General features: G+C 35.5%; 2 protein-coding genes and 1 non-coding gene across 6 annotated transcripts in view; 2 read left to right on the forward strand and 1 right to left on the reverse strand.

Annotated features, from left to right (window-relative positions):
• Window positions 1-17794, forward strand: part of Tut4 (terminal uridylyl transferase 4) — an 86652-nt gene extending 68858 nt beyond the window's left edge. For all 4 annotated transcript variants that reach the window (XM_031378126.1, XM_031378127.1, XM_031378129.1 and 1 more), the window contains exons 19-25: window positions 1627-1716; window positions 2618-2731; window positions 13942-14019; window positions 14197-14374; window positions 14596-14643; window positions 14726-14808; window positions 17633-17794. In XM_031378126.1, coding sequence (XP_031233986.1) covers window positions 1627-1716; window positions 2618-2731; window positions 13942-14019; window positions 14197-14374; window positions 14596-14643; window positions 14726-14808; window positions 17633-17779 — 738 coding nt within the window. In that variant the 3' untranslated portion in view covers window positions 17780-17794. The remainder of the gene's footprint in view (window positions 1-1626; window positions 1717-2617; window positions 2732-13941; window positions 14020-14196; window positions 14375-14595; window positions 14644-14725; window positions 14809-17632) is intronic.
• Window positions 9699-9805, reverse strand: LOC116097229. Its single transcript, XR_004121286.1, has one exon. It is a non-coding gene; the product is annotated as a U6 spliceosomal RNA (small nuclear RNA).
• Window positions 17795-18212: 418 nt separating the features above from the next.
• Window positions 18213-18874, forward strand: part of LOC116095744 (terminal uridylyltransferase 4-like) — a 10399-nt gene continuing 9737 nt past the window's right edge. The window contains exon 1 of the mRNA XM_031377009.1: window positions 18213-18217. Coding sequence (XP_031232869.1) covers window positions 18213-18217 — 5 coding nt within the window. The remainder of the gene's footprint in view (window positions 18218-18874) is intronic.

The raw sequence follows: 18874 nt of genomic DNA on the forward strand, positions 1-18874 counted from the left end.
CGAACTCAGAAATACACCTGCCTCTGCCTCCCAAGTGCTGGGATTAAAGGCGTGCACCACCACCGCCCTGCAGTTAGTTGTTTCTTAGTTACAGAGAAGCCTTTTAGTTTTATTTTGTCCTCAAATGTTGGATTAACTCCTGGGCAAGTGGGGTCCTAATTAAGAAAGTCTTCTCCTACCCCACATGCTGTAAGGTGCTGCTTACGTTTTCTTCCTGTAGTTGCAGTCCACAGCTAGCCCTTTGATCCACTTGGAGTGTTTGTGAAAGGTGGTAGGTGCTGGTTTAATTTCATTCTTCTGCATATGGACCCCAGTTTTCCTAGCACCTTTTGTTGAAGATGCTGTCTTTTCTCCAGTTTATACTTTTGGCATTTTTGTCAACTATTAGATAGCTGTATTTAAGAATACTAATGTTTGGATCTTCAGTTTTTGGTTCATGGTCTGCATGTCTTTTTTCATTCCAGAACCTTATTGTCTATAATTATGACTCTGTAATATATCTTAAGATCTGGAATTATAATCCCTCCAGTATCACCCCTTTTGTTGAGGATATTTTTTGGCTCTCTGTGCTCTTTTGTGTTTCTGTATGTATTTTAGGATAGTTTATATTTTATAAAGAATGTTTTATTGGGTTTCATTGAATCTGGAAATCATTTTTTGATAGGAAGTCATTTCTACAATATTGAGTCTACCAAGCTGTGACCGTAACTATGTCTAGTGTATTATCTTGTTCTTCAGAAATCTAAAGTTTACAATTTAGAAATTTAAAAAAAAAAAGAAATCTTTCACTTCCTTGGTTAAGTTTATTCCTAGATCATTTGTTTCCTTTTAGGCTATTGTAAATGGGAGAGTATCTGTGGTTTCTTTCTCGGTGTTTGTTGTTGATTTATAATTTTTATTTTGAAAGTTGACAGATGCACTTCCCTGGTAGGGAAGATACTGTGATCATGTAGGTGGCTTACACTCAATATGCTGTCTGTACCATTGCAATTTCCACAAAGGTGGGAAACGTCACAGTATAATTAACTTGTGATAATGGGGACACTACATTCCAATTCTCCCTTATTAACTAAAAAAAGTTGACAGATTATTGATGTGTTTAAATTTTTCAACGTGAGTAATGAAAGGAAAAGTACTTTTCCTTTTTAAGGATTTATTCATTTTTTAAAATATATATATATGAGTACACTGTATCTGTAGATGGTTGTGAGCCATCATGTGGTTGCTGGGAATTGAATTCAGACCCCTCGCTCTGGTCAGCTCAGCTCACTCTGGCCCAAAGATTTGTTTTTGTTATTATATCTAAGTACACTGTAGCTGTCTTCAGACACTCCAGAAGAGGGCGTCAGATCTTGTTATGGATGGATGTGAGCCACCATGCAGCTACTGGGATTTGAACATAGGACCTTCGGAAGAGCAGTCAGTGCTCTTAATTGCTGAGCCCCAGGAACTCCAGCTCCAGGGAAAGTGTTTTGATACTAGTTAAGAGTGAAGTTGGCTTGTTTGACTAGTTGTAGGGATTTTGAAATCTCGATACTCTATTTACAGTATAATGTATCTTTTTACCTGTTTTGTAAGTTTAATTAATGCATATTAAATGTTTTCAAATATGTAATTATTTTTCAGGCTCAACACAACACAAGAATGCTAGCTACTTATGCAGCTATTGATCCTAGAGTACAGTACTTGGGATATACTATGAAAGTGTTCGCTAAGGTACTTATGAAGAAGTTAAATCATTTGTCTTGTTATAATACTTGTGATAGCTAAAGTCAAACTTACTGATATTAGACTTGTGAAAAATAGTTTTAATTTTATTATTTAGTTTTTTTTCTTTTCTTTTTTTGTCTCTCTTTCCAATTTTAAAATCTAATTTCCTAGTTATTTTACACATTTTTAAAGATAATTTTTGGAATGGAAATACTAGGGCATTAAGTTTGTTTTGCTTTTGTTATTTTGATATTGCATTACTATTCTTCATATTTTGTATAGTTCATAGATTGTATTAAACTGGTTTTTAAAGAGTTGCCAGGCATGGTAATGTGCCTTTAATCTCAGGGAAGCAGAGGCAGGTGAATCTCTGTTAAGAGATCTGTGTGGTCTACATAGTGAGTTCCAGTTCAGCCATGGCTCCATAGAGAGAGAGTTCCTGTCTTTTAAAGAATATTTTAAATAAATTAATATATGTATGTATGTGCAGCATTTGCCTGCTTGGAGTCTTTAGAAGACAAGTTGTGAATATCTTGCCACTAGAATTTAGGATGGTTGTGAGCCACCAGATGGGTAGTAGGAATCGAACCTGCACCCTTCTGAAAGAGCAACAGTTGCTTTATTTCTTTAAAGAATTATATATTTTTTGTATATGAGTACACTGTATAGATGGTTGTGAGCCACCATGTGGTTGCTGGGAATTGAACTCAGGACCTCTGGAAGAGCAGTCAGTGCTCTTAACCCCTGAGTCATCTCTCCATGCCCTTGTTATACTAATTTCTGCATTTAGTTGTAATATATAAAATGCCTGTTTTCTCACACTTTTGTAATTTATTGTTACAGAACTTCTGGATATCTTTCAGTTCAGTGAGTTTTATTTTCATTTGTAATCATTGTATTATTTTAGCGCTGTGACATTGGAGATGCATCTCGGGGAAGTTTATCTTCATATGCTTATATCCTTATGGTGCTGTACTTTCTGCAGCAAAGAAAGCCACCAGTTATCCCAGTTCTACAAGAGGTGAGTGTTTAAGAATATTGTAAAGCCCAAAGCATAGTGGCTGATGCCTGCAGTCCCAACACTTGGGAAACCAAAGAAAAAAGTGTGATCATTAGAGTTTATGGCCAGCCTGGGTTACATAGTGTGTTTCGGAACACACTAGGCAACTGTGTGAGGAGAACCTGTCTCAAAAAGAACTGTTATACGTGCTTTTAAGGAAATCATGGATTTAAACAGAGCTTGCTGAGTTCATGATGGATTTTTCTGTCGTGAATGTTTTAAGTTTTTTTGTTCAAATTAATGCTATAATTAAAATAGTGAACCTTTTGGGAAAATTTATTTTTGGAGCATATTGACTACCATAGGAATTGTTGAGTATCTTCTATAATATTTTAGAATTTTGTAGTCTTATAATACTGAAGATAAGCTGGGCAGTGGTGATACACACACCTTTAATCTTGCCACCCACGAGGCAGAGGCAGGCGGATTTGAGTTTGAGGTCAACCTGGTTTACAGAGTGAGTCTAGGACAGCTAGGGCTACATACAGAGACACAAAAACTAAAATATTGCAGATATGTATAATAAAATTCCTGTAGCTCAACACAAACTCATAGATATAATAATAGGCTTTTTTTGGAAACATGTATGTTTCTCCTCCAGAATATTTTTTCTCTTCTGTTTGATAATGAAGTCTTATATATTCCTTCATATACTTGACAGTCTTGATAAGTCTGGTCAAGAATATACAGGAAGATTTTTCTTATTTCTTCTAAAGTTATATTAATTAAGCATAAGAATGCATGTTGAGCTGGGCAGTGGTGGTGCATGCCTTTAATCCCAGCACTTGGGAGGCAGAGGCAGGCAGATGGATTTCTGAGTTGGGTGCCAGCCTGGTCTACAGAGTGAGTTCAGGACAGGACAGCGAGGGCTACACAGAGAAACCCGGTCTCCAAAAAAAAAAAAAAGAAAAGAAAAGAAAAAAAAGAATGCATGTTGAAAGGAGATTATTATGCTCATAAATTAGTGACTCAGAGTCAGTTTCAGTAGCCAGTTCATGCTCTCCTCTCTGAAAGAGGTATAAAACAACTCTTACTCCTCTATTTGCTTCTTGAATTTCTGGGAGAGTGGATTTGTTGGCATTAGAGAAGATCCAGTTCTATATTCTTAGAAACATACATGTTTAGAGATGGGAGAGATAAATCTGGACAACCACATACTCTTTGTTTTTTTCTTCAGGGTTTGTTTGTGTAGTCCTAGTTGTCCTCGAACTCACAGAGATCTGCCTCCTTCTGCCTTCCTAGGGATTAAAATTGTGTACTTCAGTACCTGGTGGGAAACCACATACCCTCTTCTCAACTATAAGATGATGACAGAGAAGAAAAGGACAAAAATACCAAGCCATGTATTATAAGTATCTGATAGCCATCTTAAATTTTCAGATAGTCTCATGATTGACAAGGTTTTAGCAATACCTTCTTCCCATTTTAAACAATCAGTAATGGGGAAATAAAAATTAAATATTTTTCCTAGGCAAAAATTCCTAACTAAATATAGTGTTTGTGCTATTACTCATTTATATTTAAAAGTCTTTGTGGTACTGTGAATCAAATACAGTGCCTCATATATAGAGAGTAGGTGAGTATTCTATGGCTGAGACATAGTTCCCAAAAAAAATCTGCATTTTGATTAATTTAAGATCACTGCAAAATTGAGGAGTAGGTAGAGAATTTTCATATTACCCTCATCTTGGCAGGTACATAGTCCTCCCCCCTTATCAGCCTTACTTGAGTAATATATTAGTTTTTTTTTTCAAGATTTATTTAATTATTTTATGTATGTGAGTACACTATCACTAGCTTCAGACACACTAGAAGAAGGCATCAGTTTCCCGTTATAGATGGTTGTGAGCCACCATGTGGTTGCTGGGATTTGAACTCAGGACCTCTGGAAGAGCAGTCAGTGCGCTTAACCTCTGAGCCATCTCTCCACCCCGAGTAATAATACATTGTTAAAATTGGGTGAATCTATAGTGACATATCATAGTCATATCAAATCCATAATTTATATTGGGCTTGTACATCATGTAGAGTAATACATAATTTTATGCTCATTGTTGTTACACAATACAGTTTTCTTCTGAACTTGTAAGTCTTTTGTTTGTCTAGAGAGCATCCTTCCTGTCAATTTTTGGTAATCAATGATCTTTTTATTTCTAGTCTTTTTAGTCCATAATTTTGTCCTTTTTTAGAATATCAAGTAGTTGAATTCAGTCATCCCACTATCTTTTTTTGTTTTGCTTCTTTTTTTCTCATTTTATGAGTTAGCTTCATAGTAATGCAATGAGATACAGCCTATAATAATGCTATATTTAAGCTTGTGATTCTTGGGAGTATAGTTTAAGGTTAGTTGGCCCTCTTCTTTGTATGCATATCATGATTCATGTATGTGGTGGAGGAGGCTACTTATATTATGAACCAGGAAACAGAAACACTGAAACTGAGGTACCACAGTCTACATGTAGGACCTGTCCTTTTAATAATTTCCCATTAAAAAAACCCAAAAAACTAGTAAGATCTTCATAGCATTATCTTGATGACCAAGTCTTTAACAGATCATCCCAATTTCATTTCTGTACTATGATAAAATGTTCCAACAAAAAAGTAGCTTTGGGAGGAAAGGGTTTAGTTGGTTTACACAATTTTAGCTTTGGTCCATAATTTCAGGGAAGTCACATCATCGGGAGCTTAAGATGGTCATGCCATATTCACAGAGAGGAGCAGAGGGAAATGAATACTTTCATGCTTTCTGGTAGCTGTCTCCTAATATAAATAACCTATCCCCTTCCAACATCTAGGGAACAGACTGTCTATAATGGGATAGGTCCTTTTATATCAATTAACAATTAAGACAGTCCTCCACAGACGTGTACTGGTCTATCCTTGATTTAGGCATTCCTTTATTCATGCTCTGTCAGAGATGATTCTATGTTAATTATCTGAGGCTTGGAGAGGTGGCTTAGCAGTAAGAGCATTAGCTGCTTTTGTTGAGCACCTAGATTCATTTCCTAGAACTCACATGACAGCTCACAATTGTTTGCAATTCCTGTCTGTGGCAGTGCATCTGATATCCTCTTCTGGCCTTCCTGGGCACCAGGCACACATATGGTACACAGATATTTGTTCAGGCAAAACACACGTACACATAAAATAAATGTTTAAAATTACTCTCACACACATGTACTTTGAGGTGAGAGCAGACTTATATATATACAAATTAAGTAATATGAATTTACATTTTCTTCATGTCTTTTCATTGATAGATTTCTTTACTCTGTCAGTTTCTTTATTCAGTTATCCACTGAAGGACATCTTAATTGCTTTTAAGTTTTGACAGTTATAATACAAATGATACAAACATCCACATGAATGAATTTGGCTTGATGTAGTCATATAATCTCAGCAGCTGGGGAGTTAAGGCAGAAAGATTGCAAGTCCAAGGCCACCTTGGGCTATGGAGCAAGACCTTGTCTCAAAATCAAAAACAATAAAACAAACAAACAAACATAAAACAAATAAAAAAAACAAGGCTGGGGGGATGTAGTTGTGTTTGTCAAGTGTTTGCATAGCATGTATGAGACCCGGGATTTGATTCCCAGCCTCAAATAAAGGAGGTATAGGGGTACCTGTTATCTTAGCTTTTGGAGATGGAAACAGAAGATCAGGAAGAGATCAAGGTTATTTTCATCTACATACTAAGTTTGGGGACAAAGGGAGACCCAATCTGAAACTGACAAAAAGACCCAGTTACAGGTTTTCTTGTTGGGTGTGTTTTTCCAGTCTTCCGAGCAGATATTATTAAGCAGGATTAGTGAAGCATGTAATTGAATATTTAATTTTTTAAAGTAAAATTTCTGAACTCTTCCCGAGTGGCTGTATCATTTTGTATTTCTGCCAGAAAACAGCAAAATTTCTCTTGTTCCACCTACTTACCAGAATTGGGTGTTATCTGTGTTCTTCACTTTGGCCATTCTACTAGGGGAGAGGGGAAAGGAGGGGAGAAGAGGGGAAAGGAGGGGAGAGGGGAAAGGGGAGAAGAGGAGAGAGGGAAGGAGATGGAGAAGGAGGGAGGGAGGGGGGGGGAGGGAATTTTGGGGCATTGCATGGTGTCGAAGAGACATCTAGGATCACCATTTTGATTTTGGGTTAGTTGGTCCAGTGGTTCATTTAGGGTAGAAATGAGAATGTCTGTATCTTACATTCTTGTGTGTGTGTGTGTGTCTACGTGAAAGTATACCATGTCGGTATTTGGAACAAAACTTTGGCTCTCTGTGCAGCAGCTCATGATTTTAACCACTTAGCCATCTCTAGCCCTGGTCTTCAGCAAAATTTTTAAAGTCACATATGTGTCAAGGAGACAGCATAAGAAGATTAGATTCAGTGAGTTGGGCAAGCATGAGGTTCAGACAATGATTGGATAGAAAAATACAAATTAGTTTCAAGAAGAAGCAGAGTAAGACTTCATGGCTATGCAGAGGCCACTGCTTAGCTTCAGTTAGTTCTGCCAAAGGGAGAAGCCTGCATATTTGGTTATTCTTATCAAGTTTTAAAAAAAATCACTACCCTGTAGTTTATGGAGGATTTTTTTGTTTTTGTCATTGTGGTTTTTGCTTTGTTTTTTAATTTTATAAAGGTTTTCTTTGTTGCTCTTGACTGGCTTAGTACTTAATATATTCACCAGACTGGTCTTGAATTGTTGGTGATCCTTCTACTTCTGCTTCCTGAGTGCTAGGATTTTATAATCTTGTACTACCATACATAGCTATTTATATATTTGGGGGATATAGGGTTTTGTGTGTGTGTGTGTGTGTGTGTGTGTGTGTGTTGCATTGTTCAGGCTTTTCTTGAACTCCTAAGTTTGATTCTTTTTCAAGTTGGAAGTAGTTGTTTGTCACTGTGCCTGGTTTTACTTTCATTTTCATGAATGGGTATTGAGTTTTACTAAATGCTTTTTTTGTGAATCTATTGATAATAGTAGTCTCACTTTTCTCCTTTGTATTAATGTGATTGATGAGTTTGATTTTTATATGTTGAACCAGTCTTGAATAGTTGGGATATATCTCTCTTGGTCTTGATGTATAATTATTTTGATATATTGTTTCATTGTTTTATATTTCTTTGACTTACTTGGTAGAATGTACCTTTTAAAAATGGTTTTAGCTGGGTGTATGTCTCATGCTTGTCATTGAAGCACTTTGGGAGGCTGAGGCAGGATCTTCCTGCCTTTGTTTGCCAAGTGCTGGGATTAAAGGAATACAACCACTAAGCTTGGATTGGCTTTCATTTCTTAGTGCCCAGAAGTAGCCTTTCCTTATTTCTCTAGGCTCCAGGTTATAGACACTGTATCTGAGACAATTAAGGCACATACTAGCAGCAAAGAAGATGGTCTTGGGTGGTATTATGGTCTTCATTGTATTTATGACCTCAAGACAATGTTGAGCAAATCTCTCTATAAGGAGAAAACCCATTTATATCCTGATAGTAACTTTTTAAAAGTTGGATGATTATTATAGAATTGTGATTTTTTTTTTTTTAAAGACATGGTTGCCCTATATAACTCTAGAACTCATTATGTAGATCAGGCTATCCTTGAAGTCACAGAGATCTGCCTGCCTCTATTTATTATGCGCTGGAACTATGCCTAGTTTTCACTAAAGAATATTTACCATAAATTTCATTATGCCTGCCAAAGCCAATTTTATCACTTTCTGTGTTTTATACTTTTTTCTTTTGATTGGTGTATGATTAACATGAGTGGGCCACAGATTTTGTTTTAAGGCTATTTCCTGTGATCTCTCATGGGCTAGTAATCATTGAGGCAGCATTGGCTAATATATGAGGGTGTTTTATTTGGGCTTAGAATTTAGTCAAACCCATAATTAGATAGTATAGTCTTCCTAACCTTTATGATTCTGAATTTTATTATCAGTAAAGCTGCAATACCATGATTAGATGTGATATGGGAGAATGATTTCAAGTTTAAGCTTCATAGCAAGGTTCTGTGTTAACAAACAAAACCAAATATGAATAGTATTTTTTCAGTGTTATGTAGATCAGAGACACTGAATTGGTTCATGAGTGGGTTCATGTCTATAATTAGCAAGAGGCTCATAAGTTCCAGACTGGGATATAGCAAGTAGTTCCAAACTAACCTAGCTACATACTAACAAAAAAAAAAAAAAAAAAAAGCAAGCTGGGCATATATTCACCTTTAATCCCAGTCCTCAAAAAGGCATAGGCAAGGGACCTCTTGGATTTCCAGGCCAGCCTGGTTTACATGGGGAGCCCAGTCCAATCAAAGGTACATAGTTGAGACCCTGTCTTAAGCAACCTAATAAATGAAACCCAAAAATTGAATGTCTTTTAAACATTAAAATAGGTGTTCATAGTGATGGTTGTTTTAAATGTTCTTCTACCATATTTTTTGTGATTATTATTACCAAAATTATTATTACTGTTGAGAGAAATATAATAGAATTCTTTAATTCAACTGAAAAGTTCCCATGATCTGTTTTTAAAATATTTCTTTTATTTTTTTTTTTTAAGGTTATACTATAATTATATTATTTTCCCCTTTCCCTTTCTCCTTCCAAACTCTCCCTTATACCTTCTTTGCTTCCTTTCAGATTCATGGCCTCTTTTTTTTTTTTTTTTTTTTTTTTTTTTTTTTAAGATATTTTCTTTATTTACATGTAAATTTCTCCATTCCCAGTTTCCCCTCCAAAAACAAAGAAACAAACAAAAACATCCAAAACAAACTCCTGTTGCCTCCCACTTCCCCATGCCTGCCACCCCGCCCTCTCCCACTTTCTGGCCCTGGCATTCCCCTACACTGGGGCACAGAACTTTCACAGGGCCGAGCTCCTCTCCTCCTATTGATGATTGAATTTGCAATCCTCTACTATGCACATGCTGAGATTCATGGCCTCTTAAAAATATAGGATGCTTCATGAATTTGCTATCATTCTCGTGCAGAGGCCATGCTAATCTTCCCTGTGTCAATTCAGTTTAAGTATATGTGCCGTTGAAAGAGAACACCCCATTATCTTTACAACAGACCATAGTTTTTAAAAGGATAGGCTATCAGTGGACCCAGTATAATGAGTTCTGATTGTGTGGAGGCTGGCACTTTTAGACTGATGATACTTACGTTTTTGGTTGTCATGGGTTTGTGTTTTCAGATATTATTTAAGTATTGAAAACAGATCAATTTTTTTTTACTGTTAATGATTTATTTAATAACATTAATTATCTCTGGCTTCATTTGCAATTAAATTTAATTTTAAATAGCTAGTTATTCAGATTTAGTTAAGCTTTTGTTTTATGGTATTGTGTATTGATCCCTGGGCTTTTTTCATGCTAAGCAAATACTATACCAATGAGCTATATTCTCAAGTTCCCTTATAATGTTAAATGGTATATAAATTTATAATTTTTATGTTATGTTACAGATTATATTTTTATGTCAACCTTGCTAAATTGCTCAGACTGGCCTGTCATTATTATGCCGCTATCTCCTGAGTAGTTGGGGTTTCAGGTATAGCACCACACTATGTTCTGGCTTTTGGAATGTTGTTTTGTTTTTGTAGTACTGGGGATTGAACCTTTAGGCTAGGGCTCTCCCACCAAACCAAGTTCCTAACCCTTGGAGGATTTTTTGTTGTTGATCAATAATATATTCAGGTCAAAAGGAACTTTCTTAAGCAGAGTTTTTTTTTCTGTTCCAGCAAATCTTAAGTCCAAGAACATTCTTTACATAAAAATTAACAGTAAAAGAGATTTAGGAGTGTTGGTCTTAGTTGATTACATGAAAATTTATGCTTTCTTAAACTATATCACCTGGAAAATTAAATTTAATCAAAGAACCTTGAGGACATTATACCAAATGAGGTAAGCCAGTTAATAAAGAGACCATAGTATTTGATTCTAATTAGGTTCTTAGAATAATCAAATTCATAGATACATGAAGTAGAATGGTGGATGGTGGTTGCCACCACTGGGGAATGGATGCATGGAAAATAACAGTTTAACACACTCAGGGTTGTAGTTTCACAAGAAAACGAAAAAAATACTAAATGGCTGGTGATGGTAACTCAGCACTTAATACCAATGAACCAAATATTTATGATAGTAAATTTTGCTTTAACACAACTTAAAACAGGTATAATTTTGGTATACGAGTAGGTCATAACTATTATAACAAAGTAGACATGTGAATTTTCAAGTTTCTTTTACAAATATGATTTTTTGTTGTTGTTCGTTTGTTTTGTTTTTGGTACTCAGGATTGAAATTGGGTCTCCTACATGTTAAGCAAGCAGCACCAACCACGGTACTACATCCCTGTCCTTAACATCTAAATCTTATATGATAAAACTTTTACTTCAGCCTCTTAAAATTTTTAGTTTTTTGAGAGCATAAACCCGGGCCTTGGGGCTGGTGAGATGGCTCAGCGGGGAAGAGCACCGACTGCTCTTCGGAAGGTCATGAGTTCAAATCCCAGCAACCACATGGTGGCTCACAACCACCCTTAATGAGATCTGATGCCCTCTTCTGGTGCATCTGAAGACAGCTACAGTGTACCTACATATAATAAATAAATAAATCTTAAAAAGAACCCAGGCCTTGAACATGTTAGGCAAATACTCTACCACTAGTTTACGATTCCAGTTCTAGAATCACTGTCTTATCTGCATCTTGTTACATAGTCACTAGGATTACAGGAGCATATCATCCTGCCCAGCTTTTATGTGAGTTCTGTGAGGCCAGTGCTTCACCAACTGAGCCATCTCTCCAAATCTTTGCTGTTTTTGTTTTAGAAAAAAGCAAAATGTACACTGAACAATTTTAGGTGATTATTTGTTTAAATTATATATAAGTATTCTCAAGATGGTTAATTAGTTTAATCTTTGCAAATTTGATCTTTAACATACAGAATGTATTCAGTCAACAATTTGTTTATGGTAAGCTTTGGTTTAGTGGGGTTTTGTGCTTCATATTTAGGCTATAGCTCTCTTAATCACATGAAATTTAAACCTGATCATGAAATTTGAGATGCCAGACATATAGGAATGTAAACCAGTTGTCCTTTGATGAGGGCTTCATGGATTAACTTATCGAGTGATTTAAAACACTATTGGGTTTTATTTTATGTATGTTTGAAGAGGTAAAGACAGGGAAAGGAAAGCTGTCTAGGGTTTAAAACACTTCTGTTCCTGGGCTGGAGGCAGGCATATACCTTTAATCTCTAGCAGTAAAAGGCACAGGCAGGTAGATCTAAGTTCAAGTTCAGCTTGGTCTACATAGTGAATTCTAGGTCATTGAGAGCTATATAGGCAGATTTCTGTCTTTAAAAACCACAATATATATGAAAATAAATAAAAATCAAAAATATTAAAATTAATAAGATACTTCTGTTTTTTATTTGCTTTACATTTGAGTTTTCACGAAGGCCACATTTTAGGGAGCCCATCAAAATGGCTCAGCAGGTGAAGGTCCTTGTCCCTAAACCTGATGACTTGAGTTCTATCTCTGGGACTTAAAAAAATGTAGAAGAGAATTGACTCCTAGGAGCAAGCTGTCTTCTAATCACATGTATGATATGTGTCATGATACAAGTTCTTGAGTGGTGGGCACATATATGCATCATAAGTAAATGTAATTTTTTTGAAAGTAAATTTTTAGGGGGTAGCTATATGGCTCAGTGGTTAAGAGCTCTGGTTGCTCTTCCAGAAGACCTGGGTTCAATTTCTAGCACCCACATGACACCATCTCTAACCATCTCTAACTTGAGTTCCAGGGGATCAGACACCCTTTTGGTCCCCACAAGTACTGGGCACACTTATGGTACACAGATATGCAAGCAACATACACATACACACACACATATAATAAAAATGAAGAAATCTCTTCTTAAAAAATAAATTTGGTGACTCTAGAGATGGCTTCAGCAGTTAAGAGTGCTTACTGCTCTTGCAGAGAACCCAAATTCAATTCCCAGCATCCTTCTACATTCACTTGCACACACACATATCCACATTAGTAAATATAAAATAAGTACTTTTTTAAAAAAAAAGTCAGTTTTAAAAACTGCTTGTGTAAGCTTTTATTTTTACTGGGTTAACTTTGTGGAAGCTTATGGGGATAATTATCTTGACCAGAATCTATGTATAGGCCTGAGACTAAAACTTAGTTTTGCTGACTCTGAAGCAATACTGTACACCTTTCTACTTTGTTCTGTCATTTTATTAATCCTCTTAGGAAAGCAGGTCACAAGGGCTGCGTGTACAGCTCAGTTTGTAGCGTGCTGGTCTAGCTTGCATAGAGTCTGATCCCTAATATTGTAAACTAGCCATTGTGTTATATGTGTATAATCTTGAGTACTCAGAAGTCAGAGGCAAGATCAGAAATTCAGTGTTATACTTGGCTACATGACAAATTCAAGGCCAGCCTGGGCTACTTAATGAGACCCTGTCTCATAAAAAGGAAAGCAAATCATAAAATTACTTACGGAAGTCAATTGTATCAAACAGTCGCTTGATGTTGGATGCTTGTTTTCTCATAAAATAGTATTTTTTAGTTAGACATAGTAACACATGCCTATTATCCAATGTTCTGGAGTCTGAGGTAGGAGGATTTCAAGTTTGAGGCCACACTATGCAACTTAATGAGAAGGATTCATAATTTGTTATAATGCTGTCTGGGAAATGTATCTAATTTTCCATTAAACATACATGATATTTAAGCACTTATATTTTAGCCTTATATTAGTAAGTGATTAAAGGTACTAAGGAACAATGATGCCAGTTTTCTTTGGGTATAGAATCAATATTATCTTTTGTATGCCTACATTTATAATCCCTTAATGAAACTTGTTTTTTTTTTTTAACTTTTATTTTACTTAATCTTGGGCTACAAATATCCATACATATGCATACAAATAAATTTTGATAGGCCAAACAGCAGTAAATAATATTAAATGTGTATGGAGAATCTCAGCTTGGTTTAGGTAGATTTCATTAATCACTTACTTGGCATTAAGCTATAACATTCTAATGTTTTTCCTTGGGAAGTAATTAATTAATGTTTTTTTGTAGATAAATTCTAAAATGATCTGAAGTCTTGTAAGTCTTTAGGTTAGATAACTTGAAATCTAATAATAATATTTTTTATGCAGATCTTTGATGGGAAGCAGATTCCACAGAGAATGGTTGATGGATGGAATGCTTTTTTCTTTGATAAAACAGAAGAACTGGTAATTTTTATAAAATTACTACATTATAGAATGCTCGATGGTAGTAGGATTTGCATACTTTAATAACTTTACTTGTTTTTATTTTATATATTTTTAATAATATGTATCCTTTCTCTTCTTTTTCCTTACCCTCCTCTTCACATATTTCTCTTTTCCTCCCCATTTTGTTAACTGAAGAAAAAGCGTTTACCTTCACTTGGAAAGAACACTGAATCACTAGGAGAGCTTTGGTTAGGACTACTTCGCTTCTATACGGAAGAGTTTGATTTCAAGGAGTATGTAATCAGTATTCGGCAGAAGAAGCTGCTGACCACTTTTGAAAAGCAGTGGACTTCTAAATGCATTGCAATTGAAGGTGATTGTTTACATTATTGTTAATTCAAGAACACAAAAAATTAACCAAGGAAAGCTGGTCAAAAAGAGTCAATCTCTTGTTTTCTATCACAATAATTTTAAAAGGATAATTCACTGACTTGGATACTTTGAGAGTATAATAGCATTAGACCCCTGTTCCGGCACAGTCCGCTTTATGGTATAATAATTACAAACCTTAATTTACAAATATTTCTTTTCTAGATCCTTTTGACTTGAATCATAACCTTGGTGCTGGTGTTTCTAGAAAAAGTAAGTTTTAAATGTAGAGAATATGTGCATTCAAATTTCTGGTAAATAGTGTCTAAATCTTATTATCTTCTTTCTTCAACAGTGACCAATTTTATTATGAAGGCATTTATCAATGGAAGGAAACTTTTTGGTACCCCCTTTTATCCACTCATTGGCAGAGAAGCTGTAAGTTTACATTATTTGATAATTTCATATCTTCCTTTTTCTTCTAGAACTTCATTGGCATTGTGGTTTTTACAAATGGAAGAGTGAAAGGGAGCAAAACCTTTGATGCAGACTTTCCCGTTCTGAAATTCACAGAAGAGAAATCTGAAGTATTAACTCCTGCGTGCAGTCTGCTGTAGCTGTAGTGTACTGGGCTGGACAGCAGAGACTGACATTTCCTTTTTCTGGCTCCAGTCACTGGTTCACACATTCCTGTTTGGTCTCATTCAGCGTTTGCTTGCATTCTATTGCTTAGGAGACCAGAGGAGGTTTCAGTTTTAGAAGAAGAATCTTTGAACAGAAAAAAATCTTGAGAATACCCGTTTATTTGTCTTTACATATGAATGTTCCTAGAAACTTGGTCAGTCCAGTCTTAGAACTCTTCTTTTTTATGGCGGGTTAAGAAAAGCAAGACACTTTTCCTCTTGGACAGCCCGTTAGTAGTTAATAAGGAAATTAATTTATTAACTAGGAATAGGAAATTTCAAAACACAAAAGTTTTGAAACACAAAATGATGTAGAAAAAACATAGTAGTTTCATTAATCCCTTAATTGGCATAACAGTACAATATTTAGTGACATCTTACCTGGAAATTATGATAATTTTGACTATGTGCATGTTCAATAGGAGATTGACAGTGGGAGGGCACAGTACAGAATATTATATGAGACCTTAGTTAACTTAAATGTACTAATTCCATCTTATAAATAAAAGCTTTTTCTAATTTTTTATAATTCAGTACATTGCAACTAGGCCCTACTTACATGTAGATATAAAAATCTTTAGTTTTAGCCTGGCGGTGGTGGTGCATCCCAGCACTTGGGAGGCAGAGGCAGGCGGATTTCTGAGTTCAAAGCCAGCCTGGTCTACAGAGTGAGCTCCAGGACAGCCAAGGCTATACAGAGAAACCCTGTCTCGAAAAACAAAACAAACAAAAGTAAATGTTTAGTATTGTCTTTTATTTAGCATGAAAACTAAATGTTATTTTGATGTTTATAAAGAGGAATCTAATGTAGGCAAACCACCCATAAGCATGAAATAAAAGTAATTCTTAGACAAGGAGTCTATGAGCTTGCTAATCATTTTAAAAATATGGTATTTCATAACTTAGTGTCATTTATTTTCTTTTGGGTTTTTGTCTTTATTATGTCAATATTGTAACCTACAGGAACTATTCATTCACTTTCATGCTTACACTTAATATCTTTTTTATTACTAAATATGTTGTTTGCTTGTAAGACTGTCCAGAAAGATAAATATGTTGGATTCGGTGGCTCACTGTCTTAATTTCAGCCCTTGGGAGGTAGAGGCAGGGGGATCAAGGTCAGCTGGTAACTATGAGGCCAGCATAGACTTTATCATGAGACCCTATCTCAAAAAACCAGCACACACACACACACACACACACACACACACACACACACACACACACACACACACAGAGTATATTTTCTACTCTTATCTCTCATTCCCACTTTATTTTTTTCTACCATTTGGTTCTCTAATATATAATAATCTACTTTCTCCACCCATCAGTTGTCTTATGTCTCCATTTTCTTTTCCCATTTGACCTTGTCTACTTTCTGTTTTATACTTTCCCTTATTATATAGTGCCTACTATCCTTTGGTATCCATATATGTTCAACCTTATACTAACTCCAGGAATCATTTGTCTGTATGTTTGAATAACACTAATGGGAAAAGAGTCATAAACCTAGACAGTTTCTAATGTTTAGTATAACTATAAATTAATACTTGCCACCCTTAATCAGTACAATTTGATAGTCTTATATCTTTAGTTAGTTGTAATCTCTCATTCTATAAAAGTTATTTTAAAGGGTTGGAGAGAAGACTCAATGGTTTATTAACTCAGTGGTTTATTAACCATCCTGTAGATGAACTGAGTTCAGGTCCCAGCACCCACATCAGCTCACAACTTTCTGTAACTACAGTTCTAAGGCTGTGGCCTCTATGGGCACCAGGCAGCATACATATGGTGTTCATACATACATGCAGATACTCACTTAAAGAAATAATTGGGGTTTTTTGTAAGTATTTTAAGTTTTGTTTTCTTCAAATTTCACTAAGTCTAATATTTTGTCCCACTTTCTTTTTTTGCCCATTAACTTATTCACTTTACATTCTAATCGAAGCTTCTCTCCCTCCCTCTTCTCCTACCATTCCCACCCTCAGACTCCCCTTCTCCCATTCCTCTCTCCCCTCCTCTTGTCTCCTGGGGTCCTGCATGTACATGGTCCATGGAAACTCATGGTCAGATACCCATATACATGGTTTGGTTTTTTTAAAATTGCAAATGCAATTAAATTTTAAGTAAGCAAGATGATTTCTTTATATAAAGTCATTTGCAAAGGAGAGCAATTCCTTTTGTTTTTGTGGGTTTGTGGGGGGCAGGCGATAATTGGTTTTGTTTTTTTGAGACAGGGTTTTTCTGTGTAACAGCTCTGGCTCTTCTGAACTAGAAATTCTTTATAGAAGTAGCATGGTTTAACAGAATGTATGAGCTTTTTAATCATTACAGAGAACACTTAAAGTCTTTCATATGAAACCTAGCCAATTTCATTACCATGTGCAAATGATTTAAATCTCTGAAGTGCAGTTTCTTTTTCCATAAATTGTAATTGAAAATAATATTTACTTTATTGAGGTTCCACTTATCTGTAGTCTCTCTGCCTCCCTTGATGTTGGGGCTTTTTTTTTATATTGATCTTCGTATTTGGGACATTTTACATTCTTTCAATAATTAAAATTTTATCATTTCTATAGGAATACTTCTTTGATTCAAGAGTATTAACAGATGGAGAGTTGGCTCCTAATGATCGTTGTTGCCGTGTGTGTGGAAAAATAGGTCACTACATGAAAGACTGTCCCAAAAGGAAAAGGTTGGCAAATCATTTTCTATTAATTTTATAGGGAAAGTAAATGTGAGACTAGCTTGTATTTATAATTTTATTCAGAAATGTCTTAAGTATGGATGTTTATTTTATTTTTTTAAGTTCAAGGTTTTTTAAGACAGGGTTTCTCTGTGTAGCCTTGGCTGTCCTGGAACTCACTCTGTAGACCAGGTTGGCCTTGAACTCAGAAATCTGCCTGCCTCTGCCTCCCCAAGTGCTGGGATTAAAGGCGTGCACCACCACTGCCCGGCTAAATTCAAGGTTTTTAATTGGATCTTAAGTAAATAAATGTTCATCTGAGAGGAATTTATGTTAATGGTATTCTTAAGACATTTATTAATTCATTCAGTTTTTAAAAATTGCTATGTGTTTGGAACTGGTAGGAGTAAGGAAAAAAAGGACTTCATAGTTACACAAATTCATAAGTACAATAAACTGAATTCTAGGGATTCATGTTGTATATTATGTGAATTGAGAAATACATGTCCTCTATACCACCTCAGATACATGTTGGTCTGGACATGGTGGCACACACCTTTCATCCCAGCACTTGGGAGGCAGAGGCAGGCAAATCTCTGAATCCCAAACCTAGGTAATAGGAAGATCCTGTCTCAAAACAGCAGCAGCAACAACAACATATATAAAACAAAAAAGAGAAGAATAATAAAGGAAGAAGAGATATTTATGCGACTCATGCATTTGGAAGTTTTTAAACAGAATAAGCTCTGTCTTCTATCACTGTTATTATTCAATTAGGCAAGGTGCTTATTTTTTCTAAACCTCTCGCTTTTAAAGCAGCAATACGTATCAATCTCTAAAGATCTTAGAAGTTTAAAACTTGGTATTAAAATGTTTTCATGTGGCTGAGGATGGTGGAAAACCCCTTCAATCCCAGTACTTGAAAGGTAGAAGCAGGAACATCTTTGACCTTGAGACTGGTGGATTCTACATAGCAAGCTGTATAGTGAGAGCCTGTCTCAAAAATTAAATAAACACACATTGTCATTAAATGACTATGATAATTTTTGTTGTATGATTTAGGTATACTATAAATAGAAGTAGCTTTCTTAAAAAATAACAACATAGAATTGTGTATGTTAGTCCGTTGGTTTAG

Source organism: Mastomys coucha, unplaced genomic scaffold (assembly GCF_008632895.1).
Source record: "Mastomys coucha isolate ucsf_1 unplaced genomic scaffold, UCSF_Mcou_1 pScaffold18, whole genome shotgun sequence".
Lineage (NCBI taxonomy): Eukaryota > Metazoa > Chordata > Mammalia > Rodentia > Muridae > Mastomys > Mastomys coucha.